The sequence below is a fragment of the Diaphorina citri genome, unplaced genomic scaffold (assembly GCF_000475195.1).
Source record: "Diaphorina citri unplaced genomic scaffold, Diaci psyllid genome assembly version 1.1 scaffold171, whole genome shotgun sequence".
NCBI lineage: Eukaryota > Metazoa > Arthropoda > Insecta > Hemiptera > Psyllidae > Diaphorina > Diaphorina citri.
In genome coordinates, this window is record NW_007377608.1 from 30441 (window position 1) to 49783 (window position 19343).

At 36.2% G+C, this 19343-nt stretch overlaps 4 protein-coding genes across 4 annotated transcripts in view; 2 read left to right on the forward strand and 2 right to left on the reverse strand.

The window, feature by feature from the left end:
* Positions 1-8090, reverse strand: part of LOC103505389 (RISC-loading complex subunit tarbp2-like) — a 27701-nt gene extending 19611 nt beyond the window's left edge. Inside the window, exons 1-4 of the mRNA XM_008469720.3 lie at positions 8066-8090; positions 7736-7874; positions 7065-7365; positions 6123-6266 (exon numbers count right to left, since the gene is read on the reverse strand). Of these exons, the coding sequence (XP_008467942.1) occupies positions 6123-6266; positions 7065-7365; positions 7736-7874; positions 8066-8090 (609 nt within the window). The remainder of the gene's footprint in view (positions 1-6122; positions 6267-7064; positions 7366-7735; positions 7875-8065) is intronic.
* Positions 8090-10905, forward strand: LOC103505390 (post-GPI attachment to proteins factor 2; the record flags this gene model as incomplete). The annotated part of the gene is made up of 3 exons (XM_008469721.3): positions 8090-8342; positions 8805-9020; positions 10491-10905. Coding segments are annotated over 3 exons (606 nt in total), but the record flags the coding sequence as incomplete, so codon positions are not given.
* A 3267-nt stretch (positions 10906-14172) lies between these two features.
* Positions 14173-16992, forward strand: LOC103505391 (post-GPI attachment to proteins factor 2-like). The gene is made up of 3 exons (XM_008469722.3): positions 14173-14185; positions 14660-14875; positions 15533-16992. Exons 1-3 carry the CDS (start codon positions 14173-14175, stop codon positions 15667-15669), a joined length of 366 nt encoding a protein of 121 aa, XP_008467944.1. The 3' UTR covers positions 15670-16992.
* Positions 16993-17548: 556 nt separating this feature from the next.
* Positions 17549-19273, reverse strand: LOC103505392. The gene is made up of 2 exons (XM_026820736.1): positions 18916-19273; positions 17549-18727 (listed from the first exon to the last, which is right to left on the reverse strand). Exons 1-2 carry the CDS (start codon positions 19211-19213, stop codon positions 18198-18200), a joined length of 828 nt encoding a protein of 275 aa, XP_026676537.1. The 5' UTR covers positions 19214-19273; the 3' UTR covers positions 17549-18197.
* Positions 19274-19343: the final 70 nt, after the last annotated feature.

Sequence of the window (19343 nt, forward strand, 5' to 3'; positions counted from 1 at the left end):
TTCCCATGTTACAAATATTCTTCGCTACAAATTCATTCAACCAAACTAACAATTTTGTTAAATAATAATTTTGTTTGTCAGACACTGTTTGCCGCAGAAAGAAGAAACCGCTTTTTTTGTAATCCTTTTACGAGGTAGGTAGGATTTTGCAAGATATATGTACATAGGTAGGTACATAAAAGAAGTTGGTAATTTGGGTTGAAATCGGTGAGTAAGTGTCCTGAAAAACCACAACATTTTTATTGCTTACCGGATGGCATGAAAATTGAACATAATTTGCTCAAGTTCTGTTTATAAACTCGTAGGTACCTATCTAAACAATGGATACAGCTGGATTAGGGACCATACTTATAATTACCTATGTATACCTACATTTGCCTTGTCGAGGGACCCTTAACTTTGTGAACTTGAAGCTCCATAATTATTATCCATATTGTAGGGAATAGTATGTTTTTCTTCTTCTCTTAAAATACGTAGGTAGGTACCTATGTACCTACCTAAGGTTGGATATAAATAAATGGCAATTAAATTATTTATTTATGACAAGTAATGCCCTGAAAATATTATTATTGTTGAAAATGTGCAAGGAAAAAAAAAAAAAAAAACGAAGAAGAACGAGAGACGACAGTTTTCACAGTTGTGGGTTGTCTTCTAATACTGCACTTTGCTTGTATGGTCGAAAACAGCTGTCATTCTTTCAGACAAATCGGACAGGCAACATTATCCGCAACGTAAGGATAACACAAAATCTCTGCGTGCAGGAAAAAAAAACTGAAAGCACATTTGAAATCAGCGCATAAAGACGCATCCGAATATGTATATCACTCTTATGTTACAAATTCCTTGTTGACCAGTGTAATTTATTTTATTTTATTTATTTATTTACACGCTAAGCAGCAAGGCCATGTGTGGAAGTGTAATTTAAAAAAGAAAAGCAAAAAAGACCCTTTTTTGAATAGATGGAGGGAACTGCAGTAACTGCTAAGGTCTTATCGTCCCGAAATAGAAGAGAGAAGGACAGGATAGGAGAAAGCCAGCCGTTCCGAGAACGAACCTTATCTGTGCAGATTAATGTTCGGGAGACTGGGAGTCGAACCCTCGACCTAGCGCTTACAAGGCAGGAGCGCCTACCCTCTTATCAAACTAGGTTGGCCAAATCCTCCTAACTTCCACTCTTTTGAGGAAACATTTCAAACCCAGCAGGTGCGAGATCGGAAAATTCCTTTTTTTTTCTCTCTAAATTTTCATTCCAATTCAATTTTTTATTTTTCTACCAATTGAATAATTTAGTGGCAATGAAAGCGGGGTTTCCTTTGTTTTTCAAATTTAAATCAATTTAATTTTTCCAAAGGGAGGGGGGAGTAAATAATTCTGTGCATTTTAAAATTCAAATTTAAGTAGATTTAGATATCAGACAAAACAAATGATGGTAGGTATCTTATCTCTACAGACTCCACACTGAATTATGTATGTATGTATGTAGGTAAGTAAATAACTAGTTAGATATGAAGGTAGACTCCACACTGAATTATATATATAGGTAGGTATGTACATCTGTATGTTTATAAACAGGTAAATAGGTTAAGCCCGGTTAGGGTTCCATACGATTCCCAAATTCTTAAATAATATTTGTCTATCTTTCCCTAGGTATTAATAAAGTGCCTATCTATTTAAATACTAAATCCTACAGACCTTGAAAACTATTTAAATCCGTATACAGTGCAAATAAAAGCAATTAATACCCAAGTTTCCGATTGTATTGCTCCGAAAAGAAGACATATCGGTGTAAAGACTCTAAATCTAAAGTAACAGTAGATATCTATCCATCTCGATAATTGGATTATCGCCAATATAATTTCATGTGCATTTCAGAAATGAATGGTAAATCCGAAATACAACTGAGGGCAGATTGTAGCTATTAATAAGCAAATATTTACGATTGGACTTAGAAAACATGCTTCTTCAAAGGAACTGGACCGACATGTCAAAATTTGGACTACTGGGACCAGGTGGAATGGAAGTTTGTTGATGTTGAATAACCAATGTCCATATCTCACGGTCTTCTAGCTTAAAGTCCACATGATAGGTACCTATACATATTCTTTAAACAGTACCTACCTACTTGGGTTCATACCTAGGTTTTTATAGGCCTAACCTCTAACATCCTTCCATCTTATTTTTAATTATTTTTCATTTTTGAAGAGGTTCTATAGAAGGAACTGTAACGTCTTATCGTCCCAAAATCGAAGAAAGAAGGAGGACAGGATAGGAGAAAGCCAGTCGTTCTGAGAACGAACTTTATTCGCTCAGGATAAAATCCACCCGGGCGGGAATCAAACCCGCGGCCTAGCTCTTACAAGGCAGATGTGCTAACCAACCAAGCTAACTAGGTTGGCGCTAAGGTTTTTACTGACGGCAGTTTTACTCTCAATTCGAAGACAATCTAGGAGAAAGCCAGTCGTTCTGAGAACGAACTTTATTCGCTCAGGATAAAATCCACCCCGGGCGGAAATCGGACCCGCGGCCTAGCTCTTACAAGGCAGACGCTCTACCAACCAAGCAAACTAGACTGGCACTAAGGTTTTTACTGACGGAGGTTTTACTCTCCATTCGAAGACAATCTTCCCACCTTCTCACATCCTCATCCAGCCTGAGTGGAAAGTCAGCAACACCCCATTTCCCCAGATGGCTACCCATATAGTCCATATACCCATCCGAACACAAACCACGCGCAACGTTTCTTAACTTTAGTGATCCATTGGGTTTACTTTTTAATAAAAAACAGTGTGGTGGTTGGTAACAGCAGGGTGGTTTGTTCACTGTGACGAGCAGTAGACCGCATGCTGTGCTTTATTCCTTGAGTGGTGCAATTTGAAGCATGAAGCATCTATTGTGTTTGTTTTATTGGCATGGTTACGTTCTTTGTGTTGTTGGTTTGGGGAGAACAAACTGGGCCGAGGTGTTGAAGATTTTCGAATTGAAACGCCACGGATAGAACGTATCCCTCAGCTTTGTGGTGCTTGCGCAAGTTAGTTTACCAACAGGTCGCAATGTGGTGAAACAAAAAGTGTATAATTTTACTGTCGGATTTTTTTTTTTTTTTTTTTTTTTTTTTTAAACGTTTCATAGAGGGAACTGTAACCGCTAAGGTCTTATCGTCCCGAAAGTTAGGTTACCCTATAGGTAGACGTTAAGGTGTGTCCACAGTCCGTCCATCGATGGTCGATCTACGGCCATCGCGTCGACCATGTGTGAACACACCTTCAAAGATGTTTTTCTTCTTGGCACCGTGCAGCACCACTCTCAATCTTTTTGTGCTGCAAATATTCTGCGGAAAAACTTCGAAAAATGTTCTTCATTATTTCATTCAATAAAAACTTGAAGCATCAAGTGTTTTTCAATGGAGCTGAAACGTCTATTATGAGTTTTTATTGATGAACCTCTTATGGTAAAGTCTGATGGATATAGTTTTGATTAGGATTATAGTGGTAGCTACTTTAGGACATTAAGCTTATCCAAGGTATTGAAATAAGTAAAACCAATGCACTTGAGTTCGAGAAATTAGGTGCTTGAATTTTATTGTGTGTAAATGGCAGAAATTTACGAGGTTCTTGAGTATCTGTCTTGAATCACTGTGGGTACAGCACCTTTATCTAGCCATCATTACATCATTCATAATTGATTAGGTACAAGTAGCTGTAACTGAATGAATGAATGTTGAGAAAATTCCGTGTTTAATACGATAGGTACTTGTCATAGGTACTTTCTTGTTATAGAGATAGCATCTGCCCTGTTATCCTCTCTTTTGGGTAAGTCATGCTAACAAGTCGATCGTATTTTCTTATTGTTACCTACTAGGTACTGATAGATACGCATTATTTTATCACTCCTCTCATAGTTCTTGTATTCCTACTCTTAGTCCTAACTCATCTACCGTACTATCTATATCTATCGTACTATGCAACCACATAACATAGTCTCTCTACGGACCTTTTCACGGACGTGAGAAGTACCCATTGTGTCTCTTTTGGCCGATCTGATGAGCGACATACAACGAGATAGGAATTGGACATGCTAATATACAGACCCCACGAGTCTAACTGTTTCATTGCTACGAAATAAAACGGCGCGACGGAGCGGCGGTGAAACACTAAATAGGTAAAAAAAAAGAAAGAAAAAAAAATGGAGTTGAGGCAATCTGTAAAACTCTGTTTACAAAATTAGTGGAGATGTCTGAACTCCTACCTTCAATAGATTACACGAGTAGGCAAAACCAAGAACCTATTGAAACCATTCCAAACGCGTGTCACCAGCAGCTGTGCTTCTATCGATTGAGAACAAAATAAAGTTTGAAGCCCATACTTACCTAGCTTCGGCTGCAGATGTACCTACATATCCTACTTTAAGTGCCACTAGTTTACTTACAATCATTCAGAGTAACGGTCCGAAGGCAGGACAAAAAATATATCTTATAGTCCTGAACCTATCTAAAGAAAATGAAAATCTGACAAAAGAAACAACATAATAAAAACGCAGAGATGATTGTTTAAATCAAAAACTAGGTAACATGGCGCAGAATATGAACATTATTCATACAAAAGAAAACTACAATGGAGAGAATTAGACAGGATTGTGTCATTTGAAGAGCCACTTTTGAGAGAAATCGAGGTGGTTTTGCAAAATGCCCAGAAAAAAAGCATAGATACCTGCATAAAAAATTTATTTACGATGGAAAAAGAATATTTTGGAGTTGAGGCATCTCCACCAATGGGTAGGTAATACTCTCTGTTGAAATTAGTGGAGATGTCTGAATTTCCAATCTCTGTCAATTTTAACTTTTTTTTTTTTACGGTGGAAAAAAATATTTTGGAGTTGAGGCGTCTCCACTAATTTCAACAGAGATTATTACCCATTGGTGGAGATGAGACATACACGAGTATCCAGAAGCCCAGATATTTGCATGTAGGTACCTACGTACATAAATCATGATCATCAAATCATTCAGTTGGCCCCATGGCCATCTGGAATCAAACAAGACGCATTTAAACTCTGATTGGGGTAAAAAATTCAATTCCTTGAACCTCAAAGGTCACAAAACAGTCAATAACTCAATACCTTGAGCGTCTACTACGAAATTTTTGTTGAATTTCCACCCGTGTTACTCGGTTGGCGTTTTCTTTTTACCTGGAATGTTTTTTTTCTGGTGAAGACTTGAACAGTTCTCTAGGAAGTAAAATGCTGCAATATTGACAATGAAAAGGAGGAGGCTAATACTGGCAGTACATGACACTTGAGTTTTCACTCATGGAGAGATAACATTACGTTTGGTAGCCTAGTATGTACATTGTACATAGGTAAATGACCTAGTTTGTACATTGTACATAGGTAAATGGCCTAGTATGTACATTGTACATAGGTAAATACATACGAGTAAACGAGTAGTAGTTTTGTACCTAGATCTAATAATAGGTAAATATGTACACATATGAGTAGATGAGTATACAAAAGGTAGAAATGTTGCTAATAGAGAAAGGAAGAGTTGGTAAAAAAAAAAAAAAAAAAAAAAAAAAAAAAAGAACTTACCTACCTACTAAAATAATGGGAATGATAATAGCCCTATTAATGTGTAAGAGTTAACAATAGCCCGTCCCTAAACCTTTAAAACCTTTTATTATTACTATTGTAATTTAATAAAGGAAGGACGGGCTAAAAAGAAAGGGAAAAAAATCCAGGAGTTCAAAAAGAAAAAAATCAACGAAGAGGTAAATACAAATAGTGTTTAAGCATTTATCTGGCTTTTTAAATGTGTTAATATACTTACTTTACTAAGGGTTAGGTGGTAGAGAACGCCTAAGGCGTTAACCTCGCCTAGTGGTTGCCTTCCACTCAAGAGTCTATTATTATTATTATCCCGAACGGATAAGATTCGTTCTCGGAACGGCTGGCTTTTTCCTATCCTGTCCTCGTTCTCTCTTCGCTTTCTTGACCATAGGACCTCAGCAGTTACAGTCCTTCAAATACTGATTTTTTTCTTTCTCCAGCAGATATAAATAAGTAACCAATAAAAGCATTACAATTGGATTAAGAGATAAGGAAAAAAAAAAGAGAACAAACTACAATACCTTCAGTGCGTCAAGTTTGGGTCCTTTATTATTTTTTAGTTTCTGATGGAACTGGGCTATCTTTTTGCTTTGCTGAGGGGTCATCTTAACGTAAGTGGCTTCCTTTAAATAGCTCAATTCGTTTGCCAGATCCAAGTTTTTGGACTAAAAGAAAACAGACAAAGCAAAAGATAGGAGAAATTAGATTTCATTTCTCTCTCCAGATATAGTTTATTTGCTGGAGAAATAAGTCAACACAACTTGTCCAATTGTTAGTACTAATTGTTTGTACACTATCAATTTTTTGGACTCATGTGAAAATTAAGTGCTGTTTGTTAGAACTAAGAAGCACTAAAGATATTGCTTGATTATAAAACATTAAATAAATACATCAATCTGCACATCATCGCCATGGCAGCACTGCATCAAATCGAGACATGTTTCTGACGAATGGTCAGATTTCAGTACACAGAGTTGCCACGACGCGATAATCTATACCCACCTTTACACTACTACAAACATGAAACAGGTTAATTTTAATTTCGAGATTATTATTGATTTAAAGTTCGATAGGCGGAACTGTAACAATGGAGGTCTTATCGTCCTGAAATCGCAGAGAGAAGGAGGACAGGATAGGAGAATGTCAGCCGTTCCGAGAACAAACCTCATCTGTTTAGGATAAAGTTCGCCTCGGGCGGGAGTTGAACCCACGGCCTAGTAGCGCTGGCAAGGCAGGCGCGCTACCTTCCAACCTAACAAGGACTGTTCCTGAAAATAGCTCAAAATGTGCATAGAATTAGGACAAAGACCCAAGATGTTAGACTCCTCTTAAAATAAATGCTTATAAAAAAAAAAAAAAAAAAAAAAAAAAAAAAAAAAAAAAAAAACAGTATAACTTCGCTATAACTGTAGTAATAGAAAGTAAAAACTAGAGGACATATGAAACATCACATAAACACTTACACTTGTTATGTTGTCTTCATACAATTTCTTATAATCCACCGGACTGATCGGTACACTCTTCAGAACATTCAACATTCGTTTGGCTGCCTCCTTCTTGGCCAGCTTCTTGGTTTTGCCAGTTCCCACCTCCCTGAATTTGTCCACATACACACTGGTGGTGTATTGTCGCTCATGGGGCATACCGTTAGGAGAGTCAGTCTCGTAGTATGGAGGAGGCCAGCGACGGGCAAAGCAAGACTCTTGGAGCAGACTGATTGGGTTCGGCTCGGACAGTTTGGCCAGCTTGTTACCATTGGACACACTGGGTAATGAAGAGGTGGGTAAGTTATATTATTGGGTTCAAGTCCTAGCAAAGAACATTCATCATTTGAAGGTGATTTTTTTTTTTCAAGAGGTTTGATAGAGGGAACTGTAACTGCTAAGGTCTTATCATCCCGAAATCAAAGAGAGAAGGAAAACAGAATAGGAGAAAGCCAGCCGTTCCGAGAACGAACCTTAACCCTTCAGGATAAAATCCACCCGGGGCGGGAATCGAACCCGCCTAGTGCTTACAAGCTAGATGTGCTACCCTCCGAGCTAACTAGGCTGGATACTGGATATCAAATTGAACCTGTATTTAAATATCATAAGTGAACTTTCAATACAGCATCACAAAAATATAAATTTCTCACCCATTGACATGGTTAGAGTCCTTATTGACTGAGCTCTTCACAGGCTGTGGTGTATCATCCTTGACACCAAGCAACTGATTCAGGACACTCCGGGCAGTGTTCTGTTTGGCTTCTTTTTTGGACTTTCCACCTCCAATACCTGAAATATTGTTAAACAATGTTTGATCATTAGGTCACTTTTTCCTATACCTACATTCCAGTATTTGTGAGTGCTGGCTCCCAAGGTGGGACAGCAATTTATTTAGATGTGAGGAGTTCATATGGGATTTAAGGAATGTACATGAAATAAAACCTCTAGTAACCTAATTTCTACAAGACAGCCCAACCTACTGTCTCTTTTAGTGTTTTCCCACATTCCAGGTTCCAAATTATTTACCCTCAGTTTCTGCAGCTATAGGAAATTATACATTGCAAAGGATTGTATTCACTTCTGCTATTGTCCTTCATACGGGACCAAGGATCATCTATCTCTTAGCATATCAGGAATATTATCGTGAAGTGTTAAAAAGAAGATCCCTGTATTTAGCACAAATTGCTGCACTTTTAAATATTATTGAAATTGTTTCCCTGTTGGCTCTAACTTTAGTGCCATCTGCTGTAAATTATCGTAAGTTGATTTCTTTTAACTTTTAAATATTATTTACTCAAATCACTTAGGTACAGTAACAGGTATGGTACACCCTCCTATTTAATGCTTCTTCCCTTCTTCATTCTTTCTCTTTGAAGTCTTCCTCAGCCTTATCTCTCTACCTCAACTTATTCAAGCTGCTCTTCTAAGCCATCAGAAACTACATGAAAGTAGTAGCACAAATTGATTACTTAGTACTGTACTTATGTACATAGAAGAATTTGGAGCAGATGTCTGTAATAATATGTATTTGGTGCTTTGTCCTGCCATCATTGCACATAATAATCATTATGTTTACATTGCAATAATTACTTATATAAATGAAAATGATAACGAATACTTCTCACATTGGGTTATCATTTTCATTTCAATAATTCATGTTACACAAAGTTACTCAGTTCTCCATCGAGACATTATGTTTATGTTTGACTATGTTTCCAGCAATCCATGAGAAATGTTTCATCACATTCATCCTAACCTCCGAAGTGTACATGATAGTCACCTGTTGGATTTACAAGAAGGAACGTCAGCTCCCATTCAACAACCTAGAGAGTCGCTCATTCAATTTGAAACTCAAGTGTTTCGTCCTCAACATATTTTGCTTTTCAATAGCAGGGTATTGCTTCCTCCGACATAATGCCTACTGTGAGCCAGGAGGTAAGAGAAACATTTCGAGTTGATTTTGTTATTATGGGGTTGTTGTTGTTGTTAACGTCTGCAGCTAAGCTCACTCTTCTTCATTATTATAATATGGGGTGGAGTGGATTGCATTGTCACACTGCAGGATGTTAAAGCAAGACTGTAGTAGTAGTAGTAGTAGTAGTAGTCCTGTCTTGCTGCAGGAGAATAAATTGAGAGGAGCAAACCACATGGGTGGCTGTATGGGAGGGCACCCTGGCTTGTATAGTTTACCTTGCTCTCGGTATCAAATTTAAAGGAACCATTATTTACTGATGAAAAATTGTACTGAAACAATAAGTTGAAATAGTAACGAGTACATACGCAACGATATGTCTCCTAACCTGGTCTTTTGACAGATCGTTACGCGCGTACGCAATATTTACGCAAAATTCACTCATTTAGACCTGAAATTTGCGCAAACATCGTGGTCACACGCAACGATTTATTAGGAGACACGTCTTCGGAGTAAGTATCGGCCGCAAGGTTCAATAGTCCTGCATACTGGACTTCGCACACAGGAATTTCGTCAGAAAAGAACCCCATTTCAATGTAAGGAAGTATACGTCGCTCAAACTCTGGACGTTCGCGCACCATCACGCTCACTAACTTGCGTCCTCTTCTTGGTTTTCAGTGTACACCCTCTAGTGGCAAACTAGCAGATTTGATTGTGTACTCCCTCATTGGGTTATGGAATCTTCTGTAGCCAAAGAATCTCTTACGCTGTAAACAAATCAAGGAAAATAAGTTAGTAAAACTTACAATTTTTAAAATTGAACTTTGGTAACTATGCAGAAGTCACGTCCGTGAAAAAGAAAAGCTCCTTTTTGTATTTAACCTAACACTAATCATGGCTCTAATTGTGAAAACTCCTTCTTGCGTTTAACTTCGTGTATGATATCAACGGTAAAATGTCCTCCGTACTTATATCGAAGAATTGCAGCGTGCAGTTTCGATAAGACTGGATCATCTGGGTTAATCATGAGCTTATTATGAGTCCAATAAATTTAAAGGAACCATTATTTACTGATGAAAAATTGTACTGAAACAATAAGTTGAAATAGTAACGAGTACATACGCAACGATATGTCCCCCAACCTGGTCTTTTGACAGATCGTTACGCGCGTACGCAATATTTACGCAAAATATTTGATTTTTAAAACAAATAAATATTACCTTACCTTACCTTACCAATATTTACGCAAAATTCACTCATTTAGACCTGGAATTTGCGCAAACATCGTGGTCACACGCAACGATTTATTAGGAGACACGTCTTCGGAGTAAGTATCGTCCGTAAGGTTCAATAGTCCTGGATACTGGACTTCGCACACAGGAATTTCGTCAGAAAAAAACCCCATTTCAATGTAAGGAAGTATACGCCGCTCAAACTCTGGACGTTCGCGCACCATCTCGCTCACTAACTTGCGTCCCCTTCTTGGTTTTCAGTGTACACCATGTTTGCTTTGTTTGAGTACGTGGTAGTGATCACCAACATTCTGTTTCATTTTACCATCGTGTATGATATCAACGGTAAAATGTCCTCCGTACTTATATCGAAGAATTGCAGCGTGCAGTTTCGATAAGACTGGATCATCTGGGTCAATCATGAGCTTATTATGAGTCCAACACCTTGAGCCTATTCTAGAATAGAAGATGCCTTGTATACTATCAGCAGAGGACTGGGTAGTCCTTTTATTCCCGCAGTCCAAACAAGAAACAAGATCTTATGTTTCATTGGTAATGTATGAAATGGAGTTAAATTTCTTAAGAGCCTTAATTGCCCACATTAAAGTATGAAAATACTTTACATTTACAATTTCAATGATCTGTCCTTGTGCGGTCATGAGTTTCTGTCGACCACGATATTGTTTTATTTATTTTCAATTTTATTAGGTATGTAAGATGAGCTTTTAAATTGGTAATATTTTTGGAATGTTTTTCATACCTAATTACATGAGTTTCTGTCGACCACGATATTGTTTTATTTATTTTCAATTTTATTAGGTATGTAAGATGAGCTTTTAAATTGGTAATATTTTTTGGAATGTTTTTCATACCTAATTATTATTTATTTATTTATTCGTCACATTACCTATAGCTATAAATTTGCAGTTACATATTTGACGTGTTGACTGCTTGAAAAGGTTTGTCTGCTTTTAAGGTGATGGTTATTTATTTATTGAAAAATCAAAATTATTTTGATGTTTTATTTATAGGTAAATATTTGCAACTATTGCACGAAAAAAGCGCAGTTCATTTTTGCAATTGATGAATCTCTCCGATTTACTGATTAGCACCTCATTTTCACTAGTATACCAATTGATTCCCACAAGACACCTTTTTACATTATTATTATCCTTTATTTTTCACGATATTTTTAGTTTTTGTTTTTAACTTGACCACATTACGAGTAGCCACTACAACTGTATTATTTTTATACCATCTACCCACCTTGCTCATGCTCACTTTTGAATTGATTCTTCTATAATTATGAATTGTTTTTATGGCCGAAAATTAACACTTGTATACCAATTGATTCCCACAAGACACCTTTTTACATTATTATTATCCTTTATTTTTCACGATATTTTTAGTTTTTGTTTTTAACTTGGCCACATTACGTGTGGCCACTTCAACTGTATTATTTTTATACCATCTACCCACCTTGCTCATGCTCACTTTTGAATTCTTGATTCTTCTAGAATTACCTATGAATTGTTTTAATGGCCGAAAATTAACACTCTCACATAGTGTATTTTGGTGCTTTTTTATTTTAATTTGTTACTGTATAGTTTTGTGTTACATTGAAAGTGTTATGGAATGAAGACTTTTAATATGGTATTAAGTTTCAAATGTATTTTTACTTTCTATAACTACAAGTATGTTTCCTTCTTTTTCTACCCTTGCTCTAAACGTGAATTCGAACCTGCTGTTTCCCCTTAAGGCTTGCATATTGAATCTAAATTTGCATAAAATAAGATCGTACTATAAGGGTTCAGGTTCAATCCTAGCCTAGGCATTTTATTGGTCACACAACGATCGACTTCCAAGGGTTAGGTGTTAGAGAACAACCCAGGCGTTACATCGCCTAGTGATTACCTTTTATTGAAGAGTATTACGATGTAAAAGACTACTCTAATTTGTTGTGATGAAATTGATTTTCCGTCGAATACGAGTACCAAGTACTTTTCTAGATTATAGTTCAATATGTGAATGGGTGCCACGAAGGAGGACCTATGTCACAATTCAGCGCTAAAAAAACTAGGATATTGCTAATAACTACTAATAAGTCAGCTGGAGTAACATACTCGTACAATCATACAAAGGTTTTTTTTTTCTTTGGCGCTCCAATAAAATTTACAAATTGTGACATAGACCTTTCTTCCAGACACTCATTCGTGTAATCTTTTACTTTTCACTGTAATTTTATTCCTGTATTTTAAATCTTTTGTTTATCTTCCTTAGCTTTATTTGTTTCCCCACTTTGTATTTTTTACAAGAAAATCAATATAACCTTCTTGCGCGTACTTAATCAACCATTATACCAAATTGTTTGTGGGCTTTTCATTACTATTACAGCTACATAAATAATAAAGTTTTTTAAAAAAGACACATAATATTAAAAACGCCCAGTTAAAATCGTAAATCTACCTACATGCGAGATTAAAATTATAATTTTCATAGGGTAAAATCGGAAAACATAATACAATACAAAATAGAAAAGGAAAAGAATGGACTTATTTTACCAACATAAATAATGTTAAAAACCAAAGGATCAACAAAAAAATTAATATACACAATTTACGTTTGACCGGAAGATCCAATCTGCAACCTTCAAGTTGTAGAGCGACCATAATACTTAAATCATAATACAAAAATTACAAATAAATAGGTACTATTGAATTTTACTTTTCACTGTAATTTTATTCCTGTATTTTAAATCTTTTGTTTATCTTCCTTAGCTTTATTTGTTTCCCCACTTTGTATTTTTTTACAAGTAAATATAACCTTCTTGCGCGTACTTAATCAACCATTATACCAAATTGTTTGTGTACTTTTCATTACTATTATAGCTAAATAAAGTGTTTTTAAAAGAGACACATAATATTAAAAACGCCCAGTTAAAATGGTAAATCTACCTACATACGAGATTAAAATTATAATTTTCATAGGGTAAAATCAGAAAACATAATACAATACAAAATAGAAAAGGAAAAGAATGGACTTATTTTTCCAACATAAATAATGTTAAAAACCAAAGGATCAACAAAAAATTAATATACACAATTTACGTTTGACCCGAAGATCCAATCTGCAACCTTTAAGTTGTAGAACGACCATAATACTTAAATCATAATACAAAAATTACTAATAAATAGGTACTGTTGAAATTTCAGAGAATGTTTAGGGAGCTTACTCTGTCTAATAATAACCACAAAGATAAACTCATAAGATTAAGCAAAGTTAAACTCACAAGATTTTAACGTTTAAAGTTTGGATTAAAATTCAATCGGAAGTCAGTTTAACTTAATCCAAGTTCAAACTCAGATTATAGTCCCAGCTATTATGTAACGCGCTGCGACATTATAAGCAAAATCAGTAATTAAACATTACATTAGAAGGAAAATGCTTACCCTGATATCCTCCGCTATTTATTCTCCATTGCTTCAAGATAAAAGCTTTTCTGGAATACATACTGACTACAAAGTGTATTGTAACTTGAAGACATCTCCAAATGAAAATTCTTTCTTCAGTGTCTTCAATTCACTATTTCGTTCATTTCCCAGTATCTCAAATTAACAGAGTACCTAGATATGTTGTTGTTCACTAATGCAAAAGGAATTGGTCATTAGGTCACATTCCCAATAGATGCAGAGTAGATAATAAGTAGACAAACTATGTCGATACCTACTGAACTGAAACTGAAACCTCCCTGCTTAAGTCTGCTTCGTTACGTAACGGACCCGAAGGTTTCAAGGCTTCAGGTTTCGGTTTCAGTTTTGGAACTCAGATCCAAAACCTTAGAGTGTTTCGAAACCTGGGATCTGGAGCCCTGAAAAGTTTCATTTTTCCCATCACTAAGAGAGAGAGGGAGGTAGAGAAATGTGAATCTTGGAGGAGTCCTTTTATGGTTTGCCACAGTAAGTTGATTTCTTTTAACTTTTAAATATTATTTACTCAAATCACTTAGGTACAGTAACAGGTATGGTACACCCTCCTATTTAATGCCTCTTCCCTTCTTCATTCTTTCTCTTTGAAGTCTTCCTCAGCCTTATCTCTCTACCTCAACTTATTCAAGCTGCTCCTCTAAGCCATCAGAAACTACATGAAAGTAGTAGCACAAATTGATTACTTAGTACTGTACATATGTACATAGAAGAATTTGGAGCAGATGTCTGTAATAAAATGTATTTATTTTGGTGCTTTGTCCTGCCATCATTGCACATAATAATCATTATGTTTACATTGCAATAATTACTTATAGAAATGAAAATGATAACGAATACTTCTCACATTGGGTTATCATTTTCATTTCAATATTTCATGTTACATGTTACACAAAGTTACTGAGTCCTCCATCGAGACATTATGTTTATGTTTGACTATGTTTCCAGCAATCCATGAGAAATGTTTCATCACATTCATCCTAACCTCCGAAGTGTACATGATAGTCACCTGTTGGATTTACAAGAAGGAACGTCAGCTCCCATTCAACAACCTAGAGAGTCGCTCATTCAATTTGAAACTCAAGTGTTTCGTCCTCAACATATTTTGCTTTTCAATAGCAGGGTATTGCTTCCTCCGACATAATGCCTACTGTGAGCCAGGAGGTAAGAGAAACATTTCGAGTTGATTTTGTTATTATGGGGTTGTTGTTGTTGTTAACGTCTGCAGCTAAGCTCACTCTTCTTCATTATTATAATATGGGGTGGAGTGGATTGCATTGTCACACTGCAGGATGTTAAAGCAAGACTGTAGTAGTAGTAGTAGTAGTAGTAGTCCTGTCTTGCTGCAGGAGAATAAATTGAGAGAGGAGCAAACCACATGGGTGGCTGTATGGGAGGGCACCCTGGCTTGTATAGTTTACCTTGCTCTCGGTATCAAATTTAAAGGAACCATTATTTACTGATGAAAAATTGTACTGAAACAATAAGTTGAAATAGTAACGAGTACATACGCAACGATATGTCTCCTAACCTGGTCTTTTGACAGATCGTTACGCGCGTACGCAATATTTACGCAAAATTCACTCATTTAGACCTGAAATTTGCGCAAACATCGTGGTCACACGCAACGATTTATTAGGAGACACGTCTTCGGAGTAAGTATCGGCCGCAAGGTTCAATAGTCCTGCATACTGGACTTCGCACACAGGAATTTCGTCAGAAAAGAACCCCATTTCAATGTAAGGAAGTATACGTCGCTCAAACTCTGGACGTTCGCGCACCATCACGCTCACTAACTTGCGTCCTCTTCTTGGTTTTCAGTGTACACCATGTTTGCTTTGTTTGAGTACGTGGTAGTGATCACCAACATTCTGTTTCATTTTACCATCGTGTATGATATCAACGGTAAAATGTCCTCCGTACTTATATCGAAGAATTGCAGCGTGCAGTTTCGATAAGACTGGATCATCTGGGTTAATCATGAGCTTATTATGAGTCCAATACCTTGAGCCTATTCTAGAATAGAAGATGCCTTGTATACTATCAGCAGAGGACTGGGTAGTCCTTTTATTCCCGCAGTCCAAACAAGAAACAAGATCTTATGTTTCATTGGTAATGTATGAAATGGAGTTAAATTTCTTAAGAGCCTTAATTGCCCACATTAAAGTATGAAAATACTTTACATTTACAATTTCAATGATCTGTCCTTGTGCGGTCATGAGTTTCTGTCGACCACGATATTGTTTTATTTATTTTCAATTTTATTAGGTATGTAAGATGAGCTTTTAAATTGGTAATATTTTTTGGAATGTTTTTCATACCTAATTATTATTTATTTATTTATTCGTCACATTACCTATAGCTATAAATTTGCAGTTACATATTTGACGTGTTGACTGCTTGAAAAGGTTTGTCTGCTTTTAAGGTGATGGTTATTTATTTATTGAAAAATCAAAATTATTTTGATGTTTTATTTATAGGTAAATATTTGCAACTATTGCACGAAAAAAGCGCAGTTCATTTTTGCAATTGATGAATCTCTCCGATTTACTGATTAGCACCTCATTTTCACTAGTATACCAATTGATTCCCACAAGACACCTTTTTACATTATTATTATCCTTTATTTTTCACGATATTTTTAGTTTTTGTTTTTAACTTGGCCACATTACGTGTGGCCACTTCAACTGTATTATTTTTATACCATCTACCCACCTTGCTCATGCTCACTTTTGAATTCTTGATTCTTCTAGAATTACCTATGAATTGTTTTAATGGCCGAAAATTAACACTCTCACATAGTGTATTTTGGTGCTTTTTTATTTTAATTTGTTACTGTATAGTTTTGTGTTACATTGAAAGTGTTATGGAATGAAGACTTTTAATATGGTATTAAGTTTCAAATGTATTTTTACTTTCTATAACTACAAGTATATTTCCTTCTTTTTCTACCCTTGCTCTAAACGTGAATTCGAACCTGCTGTTTCCTCTTAAGGCTTGCATATTGAATCTAAATTTGTATAAAATAAGATCGTACCATAAGGGTTCAGGTTCAATCCTAGCCTAGGCATTTTATTGGTCACACAACGATAGACTTCCAAGGGTTAGGTGTTAGAGAACAACCCAGGCGTTACATCGCCTAGTGATTGCCTTTTATTGAAGAGTATTATGATGTAAAGGACTACTCCAATTTGTTGTGATGAAATTGATTTTCTGTCGAATACGAGTACCAAGTACTTTTCTAGATTATAGTTCAATATGTGAATGGGTGCCACGAAGGAGGACCTATGTCACAATTCAGCGCTAAAAAAACTAGGATATTGCTAATAACTACTAATAAGTCAGCTGGAGTAACATACTCGTACAATCATACAAAGGTTTTTTTTTTCTTTGGCGCTCCAATAAAATTTACAAATTGTGACATAGACCTTTCTTCCAGACACTCATTCGTGTAATCTTTTACTTTTCACTGTAATTTTATTCCTGTATTTTAAATCTTTTGTTTATCTTCCTTAGCTTTATTTGTTTCCCCACTTTGTATTTTTTTACAAGTAAATATAACCTTCTTGCGCGTACTTAATCAACCATTATACCAAATTGTTTGTGTACTTTTCATTACTATTATAGCTAAATAAAGTGTTTTTAAAAGAGACACATAATATTAAAAACGCCCAGTTAAAATGGTAAATCTACCTACATACGAGATTAAAATTATAATTTTCATAGGGTAAAATCAGAAAACATAATACAATACAAAATAGAAAAGGAAAAGAATGGACTTATTTTTCCAACATAAATAATGTTAAAAACCAAAGGATCAACAAAAAATTAATATACACAATTTACGTTTGACCCGAAGATCCAATCTGCAACCTTTAAGTTGTAGAACGACCATAATACTTAAATCATAATACAAAAATTACTAATAAATAGGTACTGTTGAAATTTCAGAGAATGTTTAGGGAGCTTACTCTGTCTAATAATAACCACAAAGATAAACTCATAAGATTAAGCAAAGTTAAACTCACAAGATTTTAACGTTTAAAGTTTGGATTAAAATTCAATCGGAAGTCAGTTTAACTTAATCCAAGTTCAACCTCAGATTATAGTCCCAGCTATTATGTAACGCGCTGCGACATTATAAGCAAAATCAGTAATTAAACATTACTTTTGAAGGAAAATGCTTACCCTGATATCCTCCTTTATTCTCCATTGCTTCAAGATAAAAGCTTGTCTGGAATACATACTGACTACAAAGTGTATTGTAACTTGAAGACATCTCCAAATGAAAATTCTTTCTTCAGTGTCTTCAATTAACTATTTCATTCATTTCCCAGTATCTCAAATTAACAGAGTACCTAGATATGTTGTTGTTCACTTATGCAAAGGAATTGGTCATTAGGTCATATTCCCAATAGATGCAGAGTAGATAATAAGTAGGTATGTATTTACATCCCAATGTCTCAAATCTAGGGATACATCCTCACTATTCATTTTCCAGCGCCTCCAGCTGGTCTCGAATACAAATAGACAAGGACCCCGGGGTAAACACAGCCGTAGTATTCGCCATGGATCTTCTACTTCGCGACGGAGTCTTCAGAATGCTACAGTTCCGCTTAAAATTACTGAAAGCGATCGATTGGCGCGGTTTAGACCGAAGATTATATTCGCTATCATCCTGAGTGGTTTCCAATACGCTAGGGGCTACAGTAGAGTCTAGCTTAGTTGTTTCAGAAGAGAGTTTTCCCGACGTTTCGGATTGTCCTAGGGTGACAGTGATCTCAGAGTCACCCATAGTTGTCCTGTCAGAGTCACCCATCATCTTATCAGACTCACCCATCGTCCTCTCTCCCGTTGTATTCGCCAAGACAGTACCTTCACACGCAATGGTCGTGTTATCCGACTCGCTTACTGTGATCAACGGGACATTCCTCAGTGTAGCGTGTTCCGCGTCTTGCATTGTACCGCTCATGTTCGCTATGAAGCGGTCCAGGTCGGCGTTTTGACTGTCGAGAAATTCGTTCATCTGTTTGGCTTGCTCTTGAACAAAAGCCGCCAACTGTTTGCGTTGTTCACTGACGAAATCTTGTAGGCTTACTCTGGTACAGTCTTTGTTCACGCTAATGTTTGTAGTCGAGGTAGCGTTAATGCTAATGTGAGAAGTAGCGTTATTGCTAGTAAGAGAAGTAGCAGTAGCGTTAGAAATTCGTTCATCTGTTTGGCTTGCTCTTGAACAAAAGCCGCCAACTGTTTGCGTTGTTCACTGACGAAATCTTGTAGGCTTACTCTAGTACAGTCTTTGTTCACGCTTGTGTTTGCAGTCGAGGTAGCGTTAATGCTAATGTGAGAAGTAGCGTTATTGCTAATCTGAGTAGTAGAAGTAGCGTTGCTAGTAAGAGAAGTAGTGTCGCTAGGACCTACAGGTTTTTCTATCACATGAGATGCACGGGGCGACACGGGTTTCTCAGTCACTTGAGGCGGCTCGCTCTTGAACTGAAGCATAATCGTGCGCTCGTTTTCCACAAACGAGTCGTTATTGTCGTCAATGTTCTGGAATCGGCTGAACACTTAAGCAAAGTTAAACTCACAAGATTTTAACGTTTAAAGTTTGGATTAAAATTCAATCGGAAGT